At 46.0% G+C, this 23,096-nt stretch overlaps 2 protein-coding genes across 4 annotated transcripts; one reads left to right on the forward strand and one right to left on the reverse strand.

The window, feature by feature from the left end:
- Positions 1–4,407: 4,407 nt before the first annotated feature.
- On the reverse strand, positions 4,408–14,158 carry LOC143956209 (uncharacterized). 3 transcript variants are annotated; one of them, XM_077466378.1, is made up of 5 exons: positions 14,074–14,158; positions 9,188–9,349; positions 8,928–9,080; positions 8,776–8,848; positions 4,408–6,721 (listed from the first exon to the last, which is right to left on the reverse strand). In XM_077466378.1, exons 2-5 carry the CDS (start codon positions 9,347–9,349, stop codon positions 4,926–4,928), a joined length of 2,184 nt encoding a protein of 727 aa, XP_077322504.1. In that variant the 5' UTR covers positions 14,074–14,158; the 3' UTR covers positions 4,408–4,925. The 3 variants fall into 3 exon arrangements, with proteins under 3 accessions (XP_077322504.1, XP_077322503.1, XP_077322505.1); XM_077466377.1 differs by lacking the exon at positions 14,074–14,158 and adding an exon at positions 13,347–13,546; XM_077466379.1 differs by lacking the exons at positions 9,188–9,349; positions 14,074–14,158 and having other exon boundaries at positions 8,771–8,848; positions 8,928–8,972.
- LOC143956277 (uncharacterized) lies at positions 13,726–21,713 on the forward strand. The gene is made up of 4 exons (XM_077466486.1): positions 13,726–14,147; positions 14,669–14,851; positions 14,987–15,056; positions 19,504–21,713. The coding sequence occupies exons 1-4, from the start codon at positions 14,079–14,081 to the stop codon at positions 20,847–20,849; spliced, it is 1,668 nt and encodes a 555-aa protein (XP_077322612.1). The 5' UTR covers positions 13,726–14,078; the 3' UTR covers positions 20,850–21,713.
- The last annotated feature ends 1,383 nt before the right edge of the window (positions 21,714–23,096 follow it).

A 23,096-nucleotide genomic window follows, 5' to 3' on the forward strand; every position in this document is an offset into this window, starting at 1 on the left:
CTGGGCGAATGTTTTATAAATAGACCCCTTAAAGTGGTTGTAAACCCTTACAAACCACTTTGACCTACAGGTAAGCCTAGATTAAGGCTTACCTGTAGGTCCAAGAAATATCTCCTAAACCTACACGGTTTAGGAGATATTTGCCGAAAGACAGACACCGCTGTCTACGGCGCATACGCTGAGCGCGCCGAAGTTAGGCGATATGCAGCGAGTGGCGGCTCCCATGCGTATGCGTTGGAGTGACGTCGTTGCGGCTCCAATGAATGACAGCGCCGGAGCAGCGAGACCCACCAAGAAGATGGATGCTCCGTACACAAGGGGATAGCGGTGACTTCGCTGGCTCCTGTGTCATGTAAGTGACACATAATGGACTACTATGCGATGCATAGTAGTCCATTATGCTTTACCTTTGCAGGGAATCAAAGAGGAAGTAAACCCATCAGGGTTTACTTCCTCTTTAAGAACTTCAGCTCATCGGAACCCTCCTATATATATATATATATATATATATACTGGAATTTTTTTTTTTTATATACTAGTAATGACGGCGATCAGCAACTTTGCGGAACTGTGATATTGCAGCAGACGGTCTGACATTAAAGCGGGGTTCCACCCTAAAGTGGAACTTCCGCTCATCGGAACCCTCCCCCCCTCCGGTGTCACAGTTGGCACCTTTCAGATGGGAGGGGGGTGCAGATACCTGTCTAAGACAGGTATTTGCACCCACTTCCGGGCATAGACTCCCACGGGAGTCTATGCTGTTTCCTGTCCCGCCGCGCTGTCTGCTGGGACACACACGGGTCCCGGAGACAGCGCAGACCATTCCCTTTGCGCTGTGCGACTCGCGCATGCGCAGTAGGGAACCGGGAAGTGAAGCCGCAACGCTTCACTTCCTGATTCCCTCACCGAGAATGGCGGCGGCAGCAGACGAGAGCCGATTGATCGGCCTCGGCTGCCGACATCGCTGGACCCCGGGACAGGTGAGTGTCCATTTATTAAAAGTCAGCAGCTGTAGTATTTATAGCAGCTGGCTTTTAATATTTTTTTTTTCCAGTGGAATCCCTCTTTAAAGAGGAAGTATTACACAACTTCAAAACCACCAAGTGCGTAATGTATGGAGCACTTGCCCCCGTTTTGATCCATGCTGTGGTCAACCATACCTCTCCTCGGTTGACCAACCACCAGGGAGATGAATATATAATAAGGCCTGAATGACAGTCTCTGCTCCCCCTGCTGTGATGAAGGACGGTGCTCATTTTCAGCCTGCGCCTGCTATAAGCGACAGAGTGAAGAAATGTCACCAGCACACCAAGGATTCCTCAAAAGGGTCCAAAGCTTTATTCACATGGTTACACTAAACACATAGAGGCCCTGCGTGGCTCCAAAACGTTGCCGTATGTGTACCGTGTGACCATGTGAATAAAGCTTTGGACCGTTTTGAGGAATCCTTGGTGTGCTGGTGACATTTCTTCACTCTGTCTCTTATAGCAGGCACAGGCTGAAAAACGAGCACCATCCTTCACCACAGCAGGGGGAGCAGAGACTGTCAACATGAGGCTCCAGTGTATGTTTTTTTTTTTTTACTAGGTGTTCCTCAGCAGCTTCTTTACATCTAGACTAGCCCCACTCACACCAGTCTCTTACTTCATTCTCACACCTATTACAAGGTGTGTGTGACTGCCAGAGAAAAATGTGGACAGCAGACGGGGATGATACCAGAGCTTGGGGTGAATGAGAGAGTAGGGCTGGGGGCATGAGAGAAAAAAGGGGGAAATTAAAAGGAAGAAGAGATTAAAAAATAGGGAAGGAGGTAGATCTCATGCCTAACTTCCCATTTAACGGGGTAGTGGCTACAATGCTGTAGCAACCTTATAGGATTGTCCATAAATTGGGCTTTAGCCTGGGGAAGAGCTGATAACCAGCCGAAACAGAAAAAAACTATGTTCTTTGCACAACCACAGCACAGATCAGAACGGGACCAAGTGCTACATGTGATTCTTAAGTTCAAGACCACATTAGCATGCCTTAAAGTGGAACTGTAAATGGCCCATACTGGACAAAGTTTATAGAGGGGACCAAAAACAGGCTTTACTTACTATATATCCCCAATGATCTTACACCACCACAGACACTTAAGCTGTACATTTGTTCTCCCCCATGCTTTCTTGGATCTAGTGGATCTTGGAGGCAGGAGGGGAGTGGGGAACATGAACTCTCACTGCTTACGGTCCCTTTAAAGTGGGATTTTGACCTTGTAATAAACCAATTAGAGTTCCACTTTGAGACATGCTGCCGTGGCTTTTTAGACACTTCTTTGTGATAATATTGGCCAAGGGCCAATCTGACATTCCTTTGGTGCAATCACAGCTTGACGAATCTGAGTTTTAATATGTCGGTTCCACACAATACACTTTTTATTGTTTGTAGTCTACCTCATCATATTATATTGGGACAGATATGGCTTCAATTTTGTAGCAATTAATAATTTTTCCCAATAAAATGTTTACATAATTTTCACACCCTCCATAGAGTCACCGTAAATTAAAATAAAACAGCATCTTCTGATTGAAATACATATTACTGCAACTTTAATGTTCAGCTCCCATAGTGCCCCCCCCCCCCCGAACCTCCTATAGTGGGCCTGCAGTGCCTCTCAAGCTCCCAGTTTCCTACTGAGAGCCCTCAGTACCCACCAACCTCCCACAGTGTGACCAGGCGCTCTGCAGTGACCCCTAGCTTGCTGCAGAGCCTCCAGGCCCCACATAGTGCCTCCAACCGCCAACAGTGTCCTCCAGCCCCTGAAGGGCCCTACAGTCTCTTACCATGCCCCTGCAAAGCCCCCAGCCTCCTGGAGAGACCCCATGCTTCACCTCCCTCCAGAAATCTCAAACCCCCATAAAGGGCCACTAAGTCTTCTGCAAAGTCCCCAAACTTCCTCCAGAACCTCCATCCACCCACAGTGACACCCAACCCTATCCAGATCCTTCTAGCATTTCAATACATATTTTGCACAGTATTCCCATACTTCTATTGTGCGAATATTTTTTTTTTAATACTGGGGCATAGAAGGTTCTGGAAAAATTTACCAGGCCCTGGTCTCAATAAGGTTAAGAAACACCGATCTAGATTATCTGAAATCATTGCTGCCACCTGGGGATGAAAATAAATGATGAAGGTCCGCTTTAAAGTGTCTACCACTTCAACATGCTTTTTTGATGTGTTTTTTGATGCTTCTGTGATACTTTTTTGAAGCTTTAATGAAACTTCACAAATGCTGTGTGTGTGTTGGTTTTCTATTTGTTTTAAAGAAGCCCAGCAGAACCCCCACCTCAGTAGTGCCCTCACTCAGCAGATCCCCAACTTATTAGTACCCCAGTTCAGCAAGTGCCCAGCTTATTAGTATCCTTGTTCAGATGATTCCCAGCTTTTTAGTAGCCTCGTTCAACAGATCCCCTGCTCAGTAGTAACCCCCAGCTCTGCTGATTCCCCGCTCAGTAGTAACCCTCAACTCTGCTGATCCCCTAATCAGTAGTAACCCTCAGCTCTGCTGATTCCCCACTCAGTAGTAACCCTCATCTCTGGTGATTCCCCACTCAGTAGTAACCCTCATCTCTGGTGATTCCCCACTCAGTAGTAACCCTCGTCTCTGGTGATCCCCCAATCAGTAGTAACCCTCAGCTCTGCTGATTCTCCACTCAGTAGTAACCCTCAACTCTGCTGATCCCCCAATTAGTAGTAACCCCCAGCTCTGCTGATCCTTCTGTCTCTCTGGTCCCTGCTCACCTCTTGCTATATTGCTCCCATGCTGCTCACCATGTGTAGCATCTGCTAGTTTCTCCGCTCTGGTCCCCACAGCTCTGCTGATCCTCTGGTTTGCTAATCCTTCTCTCTCTCCAGTCCCCGCTCACCTCCCGCTACATTGATCCCACGCTGCCCACCACATGCAACATCTTCTAGTTTCTCTTGCTCTGGTCCCCCAGCTTTGATGATCCTCTTCCCCTCAGTCACTCCTCACTTTCCAGTCCTGTTCACCTTCCGCTATAATGTCCCCATGTTGCACACAATGTGTGCCATATGCTAGTTGTTCCACTCCAGTCTGGACCCGGTTCACCTTCCTGCTGCTCCACCAGACACTCCCAGAATATATACATGAAGCGGAAGTGACTGCTGATGATGTCTTTCCAGTTGGCTTGTTGGTTTCTCAGTGCATTCTGGGATATCTCACACCTGCAATACTTTCAAAGCTAAGCTAATGCTGAATAAAAGCCTCTCAAAAGCTTAAGGTGGCATTAGCAAGTGTTATTATAGACTTCTAGGGAGGCTTTTGAGACGCTTTGAAGCACCAAGAAACCGACATGGGGTATGATTTTTTTTAAAGCGAAGCAAAGGCAACATGTAAACATGACAGTAAGTTAACCTTTTTAATTAGTGACAAGGGCTTTGATTGGACTTTAGAGTGTTTTAAAAAAGGGTGTCCAATGCCAAATTTTGAAGCAAGTGTAAACGAGCCTTAAGAGTTAGGATCCCAATAAATAAATTTAGATCTTTAATAAAACAGAAAAGATTTGGTTTAGAACTTGGTGCAAAGGATTAGTCTTTTCGTTAACAAAGAGAGTTCAGTTGAGATTTCCATCCGTTCACATCAGTGGTGTGAGAGGTAAGGCAATGGCACAGAAGTGGGTCTTGCATGCACTCCATCATCAAGCCTGTGACTGTATACCTGCTTGCAACTGATGCCGATGACCACCAGCAGTGTAGCCTTAACAATTGTGACCTGAAGTGTTTACTGATAAGAAGACTATAGAGTTTCACTTCATTAACTCAACTTCCCAGTGCTAGGAGACAAGAAGTCCCATCGCCCCCTCCCAAAACAGAGCCAGCACTGTTCCGAGTATTCTACCCTTTGGACTGATACAGAATCTCATCTACCGTGCGTGAATCCGCTGATGTTTAATCAGGTCGGAGTTGCTAATAAAAGCTTTGCCACACCCGGAGCAGGAAAATGGCTTTTCCCCCGTGTGAGTCCTCAGGTGGATAACGAGGTTGGACTTGCAGATGTAGCTCTTATCACACTGCGAGCAGGCATACGGCCTTTCCCCGGTGTGGACCCTCTTGTGCCGGCTGCACTCGGAGCTGCTGCTGAAATGTTTCCCACACTCGGAGCAGGCGTAAGGTTTCTCACCGGTGTGGCTCCGGCGGTGCGCCACCAGCTGAGAGTTGGTGATGAAGCACTTGGCGCACTTGGAGCAGGAGAAAGGCCGGTCACCAGAGTGGATCTTCCGGTGCAGGGCCAGGTTGGAGCTGTTGATGAAGCACTTGCCACAGGTGGGGCAGACGTATTGTTTTTGGCCGGAGTGGATCTTGCGATGGGTCACAAGGTTGGACTTGCTGCTGAAGTGTTTGCCACAATCGGAGCACGAGTATTGCTTCTCCCCTGTGTGGATCCACTGGTGCGTCACAAACTGCGTCTTCCGGCTAAAGGTCTTGCCGCACTCCTGGCAGGAGTATTGTTTGTTGCCAGAGTGAATCTTCCGGTGGCTGCTCAGCTCGGCCTTGCTGATGAAGCATTTGCCACACTCTGTACATGGGTAGGGCTTCTCCCCGGAGTGGCTCCGCTGGTGCCGGTTGAACTCCGACTTGTTGCTGAAACAGCGTCCGCAGTCCGGGCAGGCGTATGGCTTCTCCCCGGTGTGTATCCGCTGGTGGGTCACCAGGTTGGAGTTACTGATGAAGCACTTCCCGCACTCTGAACAGGCATAAGGCTTCTCCCCAGTGTGGATCCGCCCGTGGGTCACCAGGTTGGACTTGACGTTGAAGCTCTTGCCACACTCCAAACAGGAGTACGGCCTCTCCCCCGTGTGAATGCGCTTGTGCGTCTGGCAGTCCGTCCTACAGTTAAAGGACTTGCCGCATACTGTGCAGCGGAAGGGCTTTTCGCCCGTATGACCCCTCTGGTGGCTGAGCAGCTTGGAGCGATGCTGGAACCGCTTCCCACAATCCGAACACGAGAATGGCTTCTCGATGGTCGGGTTGGTGAGGTAGTTCCAGCTACACCTGCCCGTGTAAGATTTGGTTTCCTGAGCATGACCACAAGGCATGTTATTTTCAGAGTCAACTTCAGATACATTCTCCTTTATTACAAAGGTTGTGTATTCTGAAGGGTCACCCATTATACAGTTGTAGGTGTCACTCCGATTCTCTTCATCACCTGGTGTGGTTTCCTCTTTTACGTGAACCGGTCCATGTGCAAGAGCTGCTGAGGATCCATCGTTTACTCCATTGCTAGGTACTGACTCTTCCTTAACGTGACACTGTACACTTTTGGTTGCTGTAGAAGTGTCCAAGTGTGGAGGAAGTTCTACTTCCCCTGACAGGTCCTCTTTAACAAAAGAAACATTAATGGGGCCTTCTTCTTGCTCTTTAATGTGACCCAGAGAACAGTCCATGGAGTATGTTGTAGGAGAAGAGTCAATTAGATTGACTTCTTCACTTGGCCAGATCTCCTCCTTTATATCTGAAGGTGCAGCAATGTCACATTGATGGAGATCTTCTTCTTCATATGAAGTTGGTGCCTCAGCGATTTCCTGTGATGCATGGGTGACTTCTATCTTCTCAGTGGGGGGGAATTTGGCCATTGGGGAACCAGTACCAATACCATATTCTTCACTCATAGAATCTGATAATGGAGAAATGGTGTTCTGGGAACCTCCAAGCAATGAATCTGTTAGAAGGAAAGGTATGGCTCTCAGAGGGAGGAAACATGGGGAGAATGTTGAGTCAGCCCGACCAAAAGTGACATCTCGTTTCTGTGTGGATTCTAGAGAATTCCATCACTGACCGGTTCCCTACACCGGTGAGATATACCGGTTGGATTTTTAATTACATTTATATTATAGAGATTGCATTAGGAAGGACAGGAACAGCAGTGATAGCAAGGTATGTAGGAATGGAACTAGGAACTGGGGTGGGGAGCGATCACCATTGGAGAAACACAGAGAGAAATGTAGGTGACCCCTATAGATGGAATGTCAATTTTGGGTTGGCTGACTCTTTAATAAACAGAAGATACTGGTTAATGGAGAGTCCTTGTACAGAATAACATGTGCTTGGATTTCTACAGTTTTCTAAGAAGGAAGGCGGAAAGGAGGGTGGAAGAGTTGGATGAAGGGAAAGTAAGGAGTAAGGAATGGAGGGAGTAGGTATGGAGAGAGAGGAAGTGGAAGAGGGAAGAAAAGAATGGAGGGAGATTGGGAGTAAGGAAGGGAAAAAAGGGAGGGGGAAGAGAGGAAGTGAAAGTGGAAGGGTGGAAGTAAAGGAAGGAGGAAGAAAGAAAAGGGGACAGGGAGAGAGAGAAAAAGGGAGGGTAAGAGAAATAAAGGGAGGAAGTGAAAGAGGGAAAAGGAAAGTGAGAGGAGGAAGCAAGTGAGAAAGGAATAATGGGAAGAAAGAAGTGAGTGCAGTAGGAAGGAAATAAGGAGGAGGAGAAAGTAAGCGAAGAAGGAAGGGAGGGAGAAAAAAAGTCAGTGTGATGGGAATAAAGGGAATATGCAAGAGAGAGAGAGAAAAGAGAGGGAGAGAGGAAGTGATGGAGGGAGGGACAAAATAAGTAAAGGAGGAAGTGATAGAGGGAGAAGGTGAGAGAAGAAGACAGGGAGGAAGAGAAAAATGAAGGATGGAGGTGAGCAAGGTAGGAAGGAAGGAAGGGAGAGAGGATGTGAGTGAAGTAGGAAGGACTTAAGTGAGGAATGTAGGGAGGGAGGGAGGAAGTGAGTGATTGAAGTAGGAAGGAAGAAAGGGAGGGAGTAGAATAGGAAGGAAGTGTTGGAGGCAGGGAGGGAGGAAGAGAGTGAAGTAGGAAATGATGGAAAGAAAAAGTGAAGTAGGAAGGAAGTGAGTGAGGAAGTGAGTGAAGGAGGAAATGATGGAGGGAGAAAGTGAGTGAAGAAGAAAGAAGAGAGGGAGGAAGAGAGAAAGGAAAGATAAAAGGTGAACAAGAGAGGAAGGAAGGGAGAGAGGAAAGGAGTGAAGAATGAAGGAAGGAGAGAGTAAAATAGGAAGGAAGTGTTGGGGGGAGAGGGAGGGAAGGAGCGAAATAGGAAGAAAGTGATTGAGGGAGGAAATGAGTGAAGGAGAACATGAGAGAAGAAGAAAGAAAGAGAGGGAGGAAGAGAAAAAGGAAGGAAGGTGATGATGGAGGGAGGGAGTGAAGTAGGAAGGAAGTGAGTAATATAGGAAAAAAGTGAGGGAGGGAGGGAAGGAGGAACTGGGTGAAGGAGGAAATGGTGGAGGGAGAAAGTGAGAGAAGGAGAAAGGAAGAGAAGGAGGACGAAAGGAAGGAATGAAGAAGGCGAGCAAGGAAGGAAGGGAGAGAGGGAGGGAGGGAGAAAGAAAAGAAGGGGTTGAGGAAGAAGGGAACTGAGCACAGGATAAAAAGAGAATGAGGCGAAGGAATGGAAAAAGAGAGCATATGTGAGAGAAGGAGAAGGGATAAGGGTATGGAGGAAGGGAAGGGAGGAAGGAAAACGAAAGGTGGAGAAAGGGAGAGAGCAAGGGAAAAAGTGAGAAAGGAAGAAAGGGATGGTAAAAGAAAAGGAGGAGATAAGGGGATGGAGGACAGGAGGGGTGAGGTAGGAAGGATGGAGGGCTGGGTGGATGGATGGATAAGAAGGAGGAAAGGAAGAAAGGGAGGAAGTGAGAGAAGGAGGAGGGATGGGAGGAGGAGGAGACAAATGAAAGGAGCAGGAGAGAAAAAGAAAGAGTGGGCCCTGACCTTACCCAATGATGTGAGGGGTTGAAGATCATCCATCTTGTTGTCCTTATAAGGACCCTCACATTCCTTCAAGTACTCCTGCAAGAGAAACAGCGACAATTTCTATCTTTTTTGGTAGACACAAGAATACTATTCCATAATTCCCGGCACTGCTCACCTCTCTGGTCAGAAGCTCGATGATCTTGTTGGTCAGTTCTAAAATCTTCTTGTCTTTCTCATATACCACTAAGGGTGTTGGAAGAGCTCTGGTGCGATTCCCAATCCCACAAGGTGCTACAACCTCCCCAGATGTCTTCACAACTGAACAATTCTATAGAATAGATAACAACATTACATGCAAAGAGTCACACAGGTCATTTTTAGGGATTCCAATAAAATCCAAGTGGTGGCTAGTGACCCTCCCAGAATTATCCTCACCTCTCCGGTCACCAGACAGATGATCTCCAGCGTGATATCTAATATTTTCCCACTTAGCTGACTCCTCCTCTCCTCCATCTTGGTTTGGTCAGTAGGATGACCTGTATGTCTCCTGCTCCCCTGGCAGATGACGGTGGACTTCGAATTGTGTGCAAGTTCCATCTACAAAGTAAAAAGTCTTCTGTCAAAGTCCAATACTTAGAAAGAAAGAAAAAAAAGTCCTCACTGCACAAACTCCTTACACACTGATGGACCAGCACAAGGCCAATGGAGAATCCCAAGGTCCAGTTATTGGTGGGACAGTGCTCTTCTGTAAACCTGGGAACCTGGTGGACAAATTCCAACTTTAACCAAAGTCAGAGGTCAGGCCCGTCTCCTTACACACTAATGAACCAGCACAAGGTAATGGAGAATCCCAAAGGCCAGTCTTCTGTATAGTTCTCCTTTGTGAACCCAGGAACCCGAGTGAACAAATGTCCACTTTATTCAAAGTCAGAGGTCATGCCATCCTCCATACACACTGATGGATGAGCACAAGGTCAATGGGAAACCGCAAAGGTAAGTCATTGGCCCACTTCTGCATAGTCTTCCTTTGTGAACGTCGTTGAACAAATGCCAAGTTTGACCATAGTCAGAGGTCATACCTGTCTCCTTACATCCTGGTGGACCAGCACAAGGTCAATGGAGAACCCCAAAGGCCAGTCATTGGCTCCTGTTCTGAATAGTCCTCTGTGAACCCAGAAACCCCAGTGAACAAATACCAGCTTTAACCAAAGTCAGGGATCTTGCCCCCCTCCAAACACACTGATAGACCAGTACAAGGTCAATGGGAGAGCCTCAAAGGCCAGTCATTGGCTGGATAGTTTTCTGTGTACCAGGGAACCCCAGCGAGCAAATACCAACTTTGACTAGAGACAGCACAAGGTCAGTGGTGATCCCCAAAGGCCAGTCATTGGCCGTCCTTCTGGAAAGTCTTCCACTTTGAACCTGGGAATCCCCGGGGGAACAAAACACCAACTCTGATTAAAGTCTTAAAGTCGGAGGTCATGCCCGTCTCCTTACACGCTGATGGACCAGCATGTGGTCAATGGAAAAACCTCAAAGGTCTGTCATTGGCACCTTTTCTGGATCGTCCTCTGTGAACCAAGAAATCCTGGTGAACAAATACCAACTTTAACCAATATCAGAGATCTTACCCCCCTCCATACACACTGATGGACCAGCACAAGGTCAATGGGGAACCCCAAAGGCCAGTGATTGACTGGATATTTCTCTGTGAACCATGGAACCCTGGTGAGCAAATACCAACTTTGACCAAAGACAGCACAAGGTCAGTGGTGATCCCCAAAGGCCAGTCATTGGCCGTCCTTCTGGAAAGTCTTCCACTTTGAACCTGGGAACACCCGGTGAACAAAACACCAACTCTGATTAAAGTCTTAAAGTCGGAGGTCATGCCCGTCTCCTTACACGCTGATGGACCAGCACGTGGTCAATGGAAAACCTCAAAGGTCTGTCATTAGCACCTTTTCTGGATCGTCCTCTGTGAACCAAGAAATCCTGGTGAACAAATACCAACTTTAACCAATATCAGAGATCTTACCCTCCTCCATACACACTGATGGACCAGCACAAGGTCAATGGGGAACCCCAAAGGCCGGTGATTGACTGGATATTTCTCTGTGAACCATGGAACCCTGGTGAGCAAATACCAACTTTGACCAAAGTCAGAGATCTTGCCCTCTCCCTATACACTGATGGGCCGACGCAAGGTCAATGGAGAACCCCAAATGCCAGTCATTGACCCTCCTTCTGGATAGTCCTCCTCTATGAACCCGGGAACCAATTCCAACATTGACCAAAGTCAGAAGCCTTGCCCGACTCCCAGGAGGAGAATCGGTCATCCTCTGAGCAGCATCTGCAATGCATCATGGGATTCAGCCCTACACCTGAACTCTATCACAGATCATAGAACCTCAGACTTCAATTTTAGGGGCCCCTGGGATCCTGTCTTAGGCTAAAAGGTATCAGCTGCTATGTATTTATATTAGCTGATTTCCCTTACAGGATCCAATAGACACCAGATAATCCCATCTTAGGATAAGAAGTATCAGCTGCTCTCTCATAGGATCTGATATACACCAGACAATCCCATCTTTGGCTAAGATGTCTCAGCTGCTCTGTATTTATATTAACTGCTTTCCCAAAGCAAAGATACAATAATCACAAGACAATCTTGTCTTAGGGTAGGAGTTTGTCAGCTACTCTGTATTTATAATAACTGATACCTATAGAAAGGATATGATAGACACGAGACAATCCCATCTGAGGCTAAGAGGTACTAACTTCTCTGTATTTAAATTAGCTAATTTCTCATAGAGGACCCAATAGACACAAAACAATCCCATCTAAGGGCTAAGAGGTATCAGCTACTTTGTATTTATATTATCTGCATTCCCAAAGAGGGAATATGATAAGCATGAGGCAATTAAGTCTTAAGGTAAAAGGTATCATCTACTATGTATTTATATTAGCTGCTTTTCCATAGTAAGAATACATAAGACATTGTAGAATATGAGTTACCTGTTACTCTGTACTTATATTAGCTGCATTCCCATAGAAAGGGCATAATTGACACAAGACAATCCTGTCTAAGGGTAAGAGGTCCCAGCTGCTCTGTACTTATATTAGCTGCTTTCCCATAGTAGGATCCCATAGACACAAGACAATCCTATCTTATGGTAAGAGGTCCCAGCTGCTCTGTATTTATATTAGCTGCTTTCCCATAGTAGGATCCCATAGACACAAGACAATCCTATTTTATGGTAAGAGGTCCCAGCTGCTCTGTATTTATATTAGCTGCTTTCCCATAGTAGGATCCCATAGACACGAGAGGATCCTATCTTATGGTAAGAGGTCCCAGCTGCTCCGTACTTATATTAGCTGCTTTCCCATAGTAGGATCCCATAGACATGAGAAAATCCTATCTTATGGTAAGAGGTCCCAGCTGCTCTATATTTATATTAGCTGCTTTCCCATAGTATGATCCCAAAGGCACAAAACAATCCTATCACAGGGCAAGTGGTCTCAGCTGCTCTGTATTTATATTAGCTGCTTTCCCATAGTAGGATCCCATAGACACAAGACAATCCTATCTTATGGTAAGAGGTCCCAGCTGCTCTATATTTATATTAGCTGCTTTCCCATAGTAGGATCCCATAGACACAAGACAATCCTATCTTATGGTAAGAGGTCCCAGCTGCTCTATATTTATATTAGCTGCTTTCCCATAGTATGATCCCAAAGGCACAAAACAATCCTATCACAGGGCAAGTGGTCTCAGCTGCTCTGTATTTATATTAGCTGCTTTCCCATAGTAGGATCCCATAGACACAAGACAATCCTATCTTATGGTAAGAGGTCCCAGCTGCTCTATATTTATATTAGCTGCTTTCCCATAGTAGGATCCCAAAGGCACAAAACAATCCTATCACAGGGCAAGTTGTCTCAGCTGCTCTGTATTTATATTAGCTGCTTTCCCATAGTAGGATCCCATAGACACGAGAGGATCCTATCTTATGGTAAGAGGTCCCAGCTGCTCCGTACTTATATTAGCTGCTTTCCCATAGTAGGATCCCATAGACACGAGAAAATCCTATCTTATGGTAAGAGGTCCCAGCTGCTCTGTATTTATATTAGCTGCTTTCCCATAATAGGATCCCATAGACACGAGACAATCCTATCTTATGGTAAGAGGTCCCAGCTGCTCTGTATTTATATTAGCTGCTTTCCCATAATAGGATCCCATAGACACGAGACGATCCTATCTTAGGGTAAGAGGTCCCAGCTGCTCTGTATTTATATCAGCGATTTTAAAGATCGAGGAAAAGTTATTTTCTTCTTTTTGATAAGAGGATATTTTTCAACACTTTTGATTTGATGTTCTTAATTGGTAGATCAATCGAAAAAAACAAAACAAAGATAAGGGGTGTGTTCCTTTAAGTAAAGTCTAGTCTTCCTTAAAGGATCACTCCACCCAGTGACTACTCAGTACACATAAAGAGAGATGTTATTCCTATCTCCTCAATGTGTGTATTTCCTCCAATCCTACTCCTCATTTCCAGCTCCAATCCCCAGATCTGCTCATCCACTGACTACTTACACTCTATCTGGGAGTCCTGGGTGTCAGGCAGAGGGGGAGGAGCCACCGCAGACCAGCTGGTTGCTAGGTAACCGTCATCTTGGGCTCACAGACCGGCCTACCGAGGATCACATGACTCTTTCCTTCTCCCAGCCTCTCTTCAACCCAACCACGGGACCCGAAACTGCCCCGAGAACCCCCTCGCTAGGACACCGGAACTGCCCCTCCTCTGGTGAAACGCAACCCGGAAGAGTGCGTGGAACGCACAGGTGGCCTCGCGTGGAACTCAAAACCAGGAAGCGCCGCTGGAACGCAAACAGGGGAAGCCACAGAGTCCCTCCCATTGCAATCACCCGCAGCTCACAGAACTCGCCCGTGATTCGTCACATTCGGCGACCCAGATATGTGACGAAACAATGGCACAACAGAGGTGGAACGCACAACCCGGAAGTCAGAAAAAAAAGAAAAGGACTCTAGGGGTTGGAACGCACAACCCGGAAGTGGAGTGAAACAGAGGTGAAAAGAACAGGAAGTTTCCAAGCAAAGCAGGAAGAATGTATTTAGGAGTCGATGGTGGAAGTCTGTATTAAAGCTTGGGCAGCTTGGAGCTACTTATGATTGTGCTGAGGTACCCTTTAAATCACAATGGCATATTTATGAAATTGGGTTTTAGCCATTGTAACCTTAGTACATTACTATATTATCCATCCTGATATTAACCTCTGAGCGTATAGAGAGCGATACTCACTGAGGATGGAGCCGAGCCACACGTCCGAGATATTGGACCTCACCCTGGAGATCATCAACCTGCTGACCGGAGAGGTGAGGAGGATTCTGGGAGGTCACATGACATCACTCTTATCTCTATTCATAAAACACAGACCTGACCGGAGAGGTGAGGAGGATTCTGGGAGGTCACATGACATCACTCTTATCTCTATTCATAAAACTTAGACTTGACCGGAGAGGTGAGAGGCAGGAAAGAGCTCGGGTTCAGCTCTGGTTTTGGTCCAAACTCATGTTGGGCCGAAACTCAGAAGGCAGCTGGCCAATGAGTTGCAATCAAGGGATTCCCTGCTCCACAGCTGCATTTACACAAAGGGGGCGGGGATATGCGTGACATCATTGGCATATGAGGGCAATTTCACTTACCTAATATGGTCGAGTGGCCCTTTGTGTACACGCAATTACAGAGCGGGGAATCCCCCACCCACAACTGATTGGCCCAGCAGTAATAGCTGCCTTCTGGGGTGGACCAAACCCAAGCTCACCCCTAAAGTGGAGGATTCTGGGAGGTCTCATGACATCACACTTAAGTTTCTTCCTTTTTTCCTCCTGTGTAGAAATGTGCGGTGGTGAAGATGGTGTCTATTGAGAGCCTCTTACAAGGAATGTATCCACCTATGTTTAGAGGAAAGGGCAGAAGTCCCACCATGAGACTTCCACCTCCATCCACAACACCTGAGGGAAACGATAAGAAGATCCTAGAAGTCACCCAGAAGATCATCGATCTGCTGACAGGAGAGGTGAGCGGTGCCGGGAATTCTGGGACATTATCCAGTAACAGACAAGGGATGTGTCTGGATGGTGACTGTATCATTGTGTGTGTCAGGTTCCTATAAGGTGTCAGGAGGTCACTGTCTCCTCATTTCTCTCTCTAGGCATTTTTAGAAGATTGTCCATCTTTCCAGAAGAACGTTGTGATGGACAGCCACCACTCCACCTCAACAGGTTTGTTTTATTTTCGAATATTCTAAGCTGGTAATGGGCAAGCTGGCGGATGTACTGGGTTGATGGCTTGAGTGTCCTTTTCGTGTTAGAAAATTTCTATCACCATCTTCCAAGGTCCACCTAGATCCTCACTGACCTTTCTCTGGCTCCAGAAACACTTCTGTTATTGTCCGGCAGATTTATTTAACCACTTGGGTACCGCGCTATTGCAAAATGACGGCAATAGCGCGGACCCACATTTTCGGGACTACGTCTATTGACGTAGTCCCGGTTACGAGCGGCCTGCGCGCCCCCTGAGGGGCGCGTGCGGCGCGCTCTGTGATCGGCGAGTCCGTGAGACTCGCCTGATCACCGATCCGTGTAAGGGGTCGATCCCGACCCCTTATCACGTGATCAGCTGTCAGCCAATGACAGCTGATCATGTGATAAAACGGAGCCGGTAATCGGCTAGTATTCCTCCTCGCGCTGACAGCGCGAGGAGAAAAAAAAAAAGCCGATCGCCGGCGGCCGTGTTCGGGACATCAGTCCCGATCACGGCCAGCAATTTAAACGGACACCTGCCCCCTGCCAGTGCCCACCTGCCACCCGCAGTGCCATCCTGAAATAAAGTAAGTGCCCCCCTGTCAGTGCCACCCAGCAGTGCCCATAGTGCCCACAGTGCCACCCAGCAGTGCCCGCAGTGCCCACAGTGCCACCCAGCAGTGCCACCCACAGTGCCACCCAAAATCTGCCTCAAAGGTGCTGCACCCCAGTGCCGCCCATCAGTGCCCAGCAGTGCCGCCCATCAGTGCCCAGCAGTGCCGCCCATCAGAGCCACCTATCAGTGCCACCTATCAGTGCCCATCAGTCCCATCTATCTGTGGTACCTATCAGTGCCCATCCGTGCCACCCATCCGTGCCACTTATCCGTGCCACCCATCCGTGCCATCTTATCTGTGCCCATCTTTGCCCATCAGTGCCGCCTTATCTGTGCCCATCGGTGCCGCCTTATCTGTGCCTATTAGTGCCGCCTTAACTATGCCTATCAGTGCCCACCAGTGCAGCCTATCAGTGCCCACCAATGCAGCCCATCAGTGCCCACCAATGCAGCCCATCAGTGCCCACCAATGCAGCCTATCAGTGCCGCCTAATCAGCGCACTTCAATGAAGGAGAAAAATGACCCGTTTGCAAAATTTTATAACAAACTATTAAAACATGATTTTTTTTTTTTTTTTTTTTGCATCTTTTTTTGTTTGTTTAGCAAAAAATAAAACTCCGAGCTGTAACTAAATACCACCAAAAGAAAGCTCTATTTGTGGGAAAAAAATGATAAAAATTTCATTTGGGTACAGTGTTGTATGACCGCGCAATTGTCATTCAAAGTGCATCAGCGCTGAAAGCTGAAAATTGGTCTGGGACTGAGGGGGGTTTAAGTGCCCAGTAAGCAAGTGGTTAAAGCTGAACTCCGACATAGTTTTCAGTTGGGCTCATTACTTCCTGTATGTACATTACCAAATATTATTATTTTATTTTTTTTAAATGTAATTTACCTAATCTTTGATTTTTGATGTGACATCATCTGTGCAAACAGAAAGCACAGGAGGTATCAAGAAAGGACCTGCACAAACTATATTTCCCACAATGCAATGGGAATTGTAGTTATCCATTAATGTGATTAACAGTCAGGATGGGCAACAAACCCACTGACAAAGTAATTTCCTGCTAACTATGCTCACATCTCTGCACATCCCAGGAGGAGTGAAGTCCAGGAAGTCTTGGCAATCATGGTTTTATGTCATGGTGGGCAGGAGAGACTCAGAGTCTCTTGGTCTGTAAATCGTGTTTTATTTAATATTGGGTTGGAGAGAGCAGGAGTCATATTGCCTGTTAGTCACATTTTATGTCATTTTGGTTTGGAGAGACCAGGAGTCTTCTGGCTTGTAAAGCATTTTGTATATCATGGAAGGTGGGAGAGACCAAGAGTCTGCTGGCCTGTCAGTCATGGTTTATGTCCTAGTGGGTTGGAGAGACCAGGAGTCTCTTGACCTGTAAAGCATTGTGTATATCATGGTGGATGGGAAAGACCAAGAGCCTCCTGCTCTCCCAATCCTGGTTTATATCATGGTGGGTTGGAGAGACTAGGAGTCTCCTGGCCTGTGAAGCATTGTAAATATCATGGGAGGTGGGGGAGACCAGCAGTCTTTTGGCTTGTAAAGCATTGTGTATTTTATGGTGGGTGGGAGAGACCAGGAGTCTCTTGGCCTGTCAGTCATGCTCTATGTCGGGGTGGGAGGGAGAGCCCACGAGTCTCCTGGCCTGTCAATCATGGTCTATGTCATGGTGGGATGGAGAAACCTGGAGTCTCCTGACCTGTAGGGCATTATGTATATTATTATGGTGGGTGGGAGGGACTAGGAGTCTCCTGGCCTGTCAACCATGGTCTATGTTATAGTGGGTTCGCAAGAACAGGATTCTTCTGGCCTTTCATACAAGGTCTATGTCATAGTGGGTTGGGGAAACCAGGAGTCTACTGACCTATAAAGCATTGTGTATATAATGGTGGGTGGTGGAGACCAGGAGTCTCCTGGCCTATCAATCATGGTCTGTGTCATGGTGAATTGGAGATATCGGGAGTCTCCTGGCCTGCAAATCCAATTCGGCCATGCTATTGGTCAGGACTAATCTGAAGTTTGAGATGCCTGGGTCCTCCAATTACAGCTAGCGTCATTGCTTCATCACTGGTAAAAATAAACAATAACTAAACAAGGGATTTACAAGACTTGTGGTCTGAGGAAAATGCAGGTACAGCGGCCACCGATCTTACAAAAAGGAAATAAGTAATTGAGTACTTATTTGGCACGTTTCCTGGATTGATTTTTATAGTTTAGGTAACATTTTATCTCACAAGGAGAGTGTTTTTTGTAGGGTAAGAAATGTAATTTAAACAGCTACTGAAAAGGAGTTCAGCTTTAACTCGGAGCCACAGAGTGTGTCGCTCAGTGAAAGGGTGCTCTCAGTACCGATACCATTTTTTTTAAGAGTACGAGTACCGATACTTTTCCTCAAGTACTTGCCGATACCAGTTACAATACTCAATTTAAATGAAAAAAAATATTATATGTGTATATATATATATATGTGTGTGTGTATGTGTATGTATATATGTATGTGTGTGTGTGTGTGTGTGTGTGTGTGTGTGTGTGTGTATATATATATATATATATATATATATATATATATATATATATATATATATATATATATATATATATATATATATATATATATATATATATATATTAAAAAATTTTTTTATAGCTTTTACTTTTTTTGGGTGGGGAGGGGGTTATTGTTTAGGGTGGAGGGGTGGATTATTGTTTAGGGTGGAGAGAGGGGTTATTGTTTAGGGTGGATGGGTGTTATTGTTTAGGGTGGAGGGGGTGTTATCGTTTTGGGTGGATTATTGTTTTGGGTGGAGAGGGTGTTATTGTTTAGGGTGGGGAGGGGTGTTATTGTTTAGGGTGGAGAGGTGGGTTATTGTTTGGGGAGGAGAGGTGGGTTAATTTTTAGGGTGGAGGGGCGGAGAGGGGTGTTATTTTTTGGGTGGGGAGGAGAAGGGGGGTATTTTGGAACTCACACACTGCCAATTCCTACACTACAACACCCAGCAGACCTGCCCTCCCCCTCCAAGAAGTTCTGCAGCAGCAAAGCCTGGCTCAGTGCAGGACACACTACTAACCCGGCGGGCAGATCTGTCACCCCGCAGCCACCTGCAGAGGAGCAAGAGGAGGAGAAGCACATCGCCGGAGGACACAAAAAAACTGAGCCAACGCGGGAGGGGGAGGAGCCATGGAGGGTCCACTGCGGGGAAGGGAAATCCCCACTGACAGCTGAAACGTCATTAGTTGTTAAGGACATGGCAGCCTCGCTCCTTAACTACTAATGACTGCCTGCATTCTTTTGTATACATTTTATCTGACAGCGGAGGAATCGTTCTGACAGATGAAAGAGCCAAACCTGAAGGTATCGGTTTCGGGTATTGTTGCATTTGCACCAGTACCGATACTCATGCAAATGCTTAGAATTGGCACCCATACCAGTATTGGTATTGGTGCAACCCTAGCTCTCAGTGCCACTTTTGATGTATTTAATGCAAGACAAAGGATTCCCAGAGCACTATGAGCTACATATGAGACAGGACAGTAGCCGCTGCTTGCTTTCCGGCTGTGTTTGTCAGTCTGAAACCTGTAACGGAGCCATTAGATAAGGGAGAGATGACAACAGTAAGTCATTTGGCTTGAGTCACGGAGCTACATTACCTTTTTTTTATAAATTTTCTTTAAAACATTTTCAAAAATACACAGCTAGTCCAGTTGGGTTTTTATTGGCATCTGCTATATAAGGCTGGTAATAGTATTATTAAGAAGAAGTATGAGCCTATAACCAAAGGGGTTTTGTATCTTACAGATTTATCGGAGGAAGCAGAGATGATACCGATTTGCAGTGTGATAAAGGAGGAATCGGATCATGATGAGGAAGAAACCATCTTGAATGGAGGTATCAGTACACAGACTGAGGACACAGTGATCACAATTAAGGAAGAATCTGAATTTTCAGACAGAGGCTCTTGGAACCGTAGAAAATTGCCTCCACTGACACAAATTGAGCAGGACGACCCTCAAAACGTTGACATCTGCGATGACCAGAGACATACACTGTCTACTCCTGTTAAGGAGGAGATGGACAAAGATGATCTTGAGGAGGACTATACATCTTTTACTATAAAAGAAGAATTATTTTTGACCAATGTATTAGATTCCTTGGGACAAACCTCACAGATGGGCTCAACCTTTCCTCAAGATTGGAACATACATGAAGAAATTGGAGCTCCCTATATAGCAGGTGGAAGCACTCAGTCAGGGGCTTCCCAAAGCTCACAGACCACGATCTACAACTGTGACGGGTGTAAAAAAATCTTCACCAGCAGCTGTGACTTCCTCAAACACCAGTTGATGTATCAAGGGCCTCATTCCCTCTCCTGCCAGGAGTGCGGGAAGTGTTTCGCCACCGAGGAGCAGCTGGTGAAGCACCATCGAGTCCACACAAGGCCAAAGCCGTACAACTGCTCTGAGTGCGAGAAAACATTCCCTCTGAAGCAGTTGCTCGTAATACACCAACGTAGTCACACCGGGGAGAAGCCATATGCCTGTAAGGACTGCGGCAAGTGTTTCTCCCAGCGGTCGTCACTCGGGAAGCACATGCGATCCCACTCAGGAGAGAAGCCGTACCCCTGCCCTGTGTGTGGAAAGAGATTTGGCAGCAGGCCCACCCTCATAATCCACCACCAGAGTCACACGGATGAGAAGCCCTTTGTGTGCTCGGAATGCGGGAGGAGCTTCCATCAGAAGATCGCACTGATAAAGCACCAGCGCATTCACACGGGTGAGAGGCCGTACTTATGTGCGGAGTGCGGGAAGCGCTTCACGCAGAAGCATTCGCTGTCCATGCACAAACGGACTCATTCTGGCGAGAAGCCCTTTGAGTGCTCGGAGTGCGGAAGGTGCTTCTCCCGTAACTCGCTCCTCATCGTTCATCAGAGGATCCATTCTGGGGAGAAGCCATACTCCTGTACGGAGTGCGGGAAGTCCTTCCGCCATAAGTCAGTGCTGAGCAACCACCAGCTGACTCATACCAGGGCGCAGTCTTTTCCTTGTCCAGAGTGCGGGAAATGTTTTAACCGCAGCTGCTACCTCATTCTACACCAAAGAGTCCACCAAAGGGCCCAAACGTCAAATATTTTGCTCACCGATTAAGAGAACGGATTTATTTTTTTCCTATACGTGTGGATTTTATTTTCCAGCTAACACAATAAAATGTATAAAAAAACAACTAAAGTGCCTAATAACCTCCCGATTTTTGCTGGCTGCCTCAAGTTTTAAACTCACACTGAAAAACATAATCGGATTCAACAGTGAACTGCAAGTTCAGCTCGATCACCCCGTTTGCTGATGACGAAGCATACAAGGTTATCTCACATCAAAAACTTGGAGGAATGAATAAGTCCTGATGGAACTCTTGGATTGTCCAACAATCTTATAGTAATGTTTGAACAGGGTCTCTGGATTCAGTGCCACACCACAGGTGAAGAGTTATTCCAAAGTAAGAGCAAATAGAAGACTATATGAAAGAGACAGCATGTTTCAGGGGCCATAACTTTCCCCCTTCATTAGGAGTTGAGGAGCACCAAAAGATCTCCATGGTTTTTGATGCAACTGAATTGGTCTGAGGTTGAAGTACCACACCACAGGTTAATAGTTATTCCAAAGTAAGATCAAATAGAAGACTATATGAAAGAGACAACCTGTTTCAGGGGCCATAACAACTCTCCCTCTTCATCATGACCTAAGGAGCACCAAAAGATCTTGGTTTTACGATGCAACTGAATTGAACTAAAAATTGAAGTGCGGCAGGTTAATGGATCAAAATGATAGTTATATTCCAACATAAGATCAAATGGAAGACTATACAAAGGAGACAACGTGTTTCGGGGGCCACAACAACTCCCCGCCCTTCATCAGGGCTTCTCCAATTTTTTCTTTGTTTTGTGATACAACTGAACGTGTCTGAAATTTAAGTGCCATACCGCAGGTTAATCGTTCAGCTAATAGTTAATTTCTTTTATATAGTCACCCGTTTTATCTTTTTTTTTTTTTTAGAATAAATGCATTTTGGGGGCCACAACAACTTCATCAGGACCTAAGGAGCACCGAAAGATCTCCATGGTTTGTGATGCAACTGAATTGACCTGAAATTGAAGTGCCGCACGACAGGTTAATAGTCCATATAATAGTTATATGACTATATAAAAGAGACAACGTTTTGAGGGGGAAGGCCACAACTAGAGGTCGACCGATATATCGGCCGATATTTGCCGTTTTTTAAATAATCGGCATCGGCCGATGCCGATTTAGAACTACAGCGGGACTTTGAAATGACTTCTGTATAGAAGTCAGTCTAAGTTGACTGAGTCGTCATAGCAACCCTTTCCTCCTCTCTGGGCAGGCTGCCAAGAAAAGAACAGAAAGATACAATGTTTACACTTGAATGAATTAAGTCATCTCAGTGTGTAGAAGTTCTCAGTTTAACCATTTAAAGACTAAATCTTTTCTGACACTTGTTGCTTACAAGTAAAAATCCTGTATTTTCTGCCAGAAAATCACTTAGACCCCCCAAAAATTATATATATTTTTTTAGCAGAGATCCTAGGGAATAAAATAGCGGTTGTTGCAATATTTTATGTCACACGGCATTTGCACAGAGGTCTTTCAAATGCATTTTTTTGGGAAAAAAATACACCATTTAAAAAATAAAAATAAAATAAAAACAGTAAAGTTAGCCCATTTTTTTTTTTTTTGTCCAAAAGTTTTGACTACCTGTTTTTATTTAATATATATATATATATATATATATATATATTTTTTTATCTAAATCATACATACAAGTAAACTGATTGGAGGTTTGTTTTGTTTAATAAATGTTTAAATGTAAGAAATTTTCTGTATCACTTATGAAGGCTGCTTTCACACTGGAGCGGGCAGGCGTTGATGGTAAAACGCAAGTTTTAGCGGCTCTTTACCATCATTTTAGCGGTGCTATTTGGCTGCTAGTGGGGCACATATAACCCAGCTAGCGGCCAAGGAAGAGGTTAAATGCGCCCATGAAGCACCGCTGCCAAATCGCATTGTTTGCGCTTCGGCAGTGGTGCCCATTCATATCAATGGGCAGGAGTGGTGGAGGAGCGGTATACACCACTCCAAACGTGCTGCTTGCTGGACTTTTTTTTAAGATCCTGCCAGCGCATCGCCTCAGTGTGAAAGCACTCTGTCTTTCACACAGACTGCAGGGGAGCCATTTTACAGGCACTTTACATGCGCTATTTTTAGCCCAAAAGCGCCTTAAAACGCCCCAGTGGGAAAGGTGTGTTAGATCAAGGGGGATTAAAAATAAATAAATAAATAAAATAAAATCGGCCTAACATATCGGCCCAAAAAAATCGGCAT

Source organism: Lithobates pipiens, unplaced genomic scaffold (assembly GCF_037356315.1).
Source record: "Lithobates pipiens isolate NorthernLeopardFrog02 unplaced genomic scaffold, aLitPip1_a1.2 Scaffold_35, whole genome shotgun sequence".
Lineage (NCBI taxonomy): Eukaryota > Metazoa > Chordata > Amphibia > Anura > Ranidae > Lithobates > Lithobates pipiens.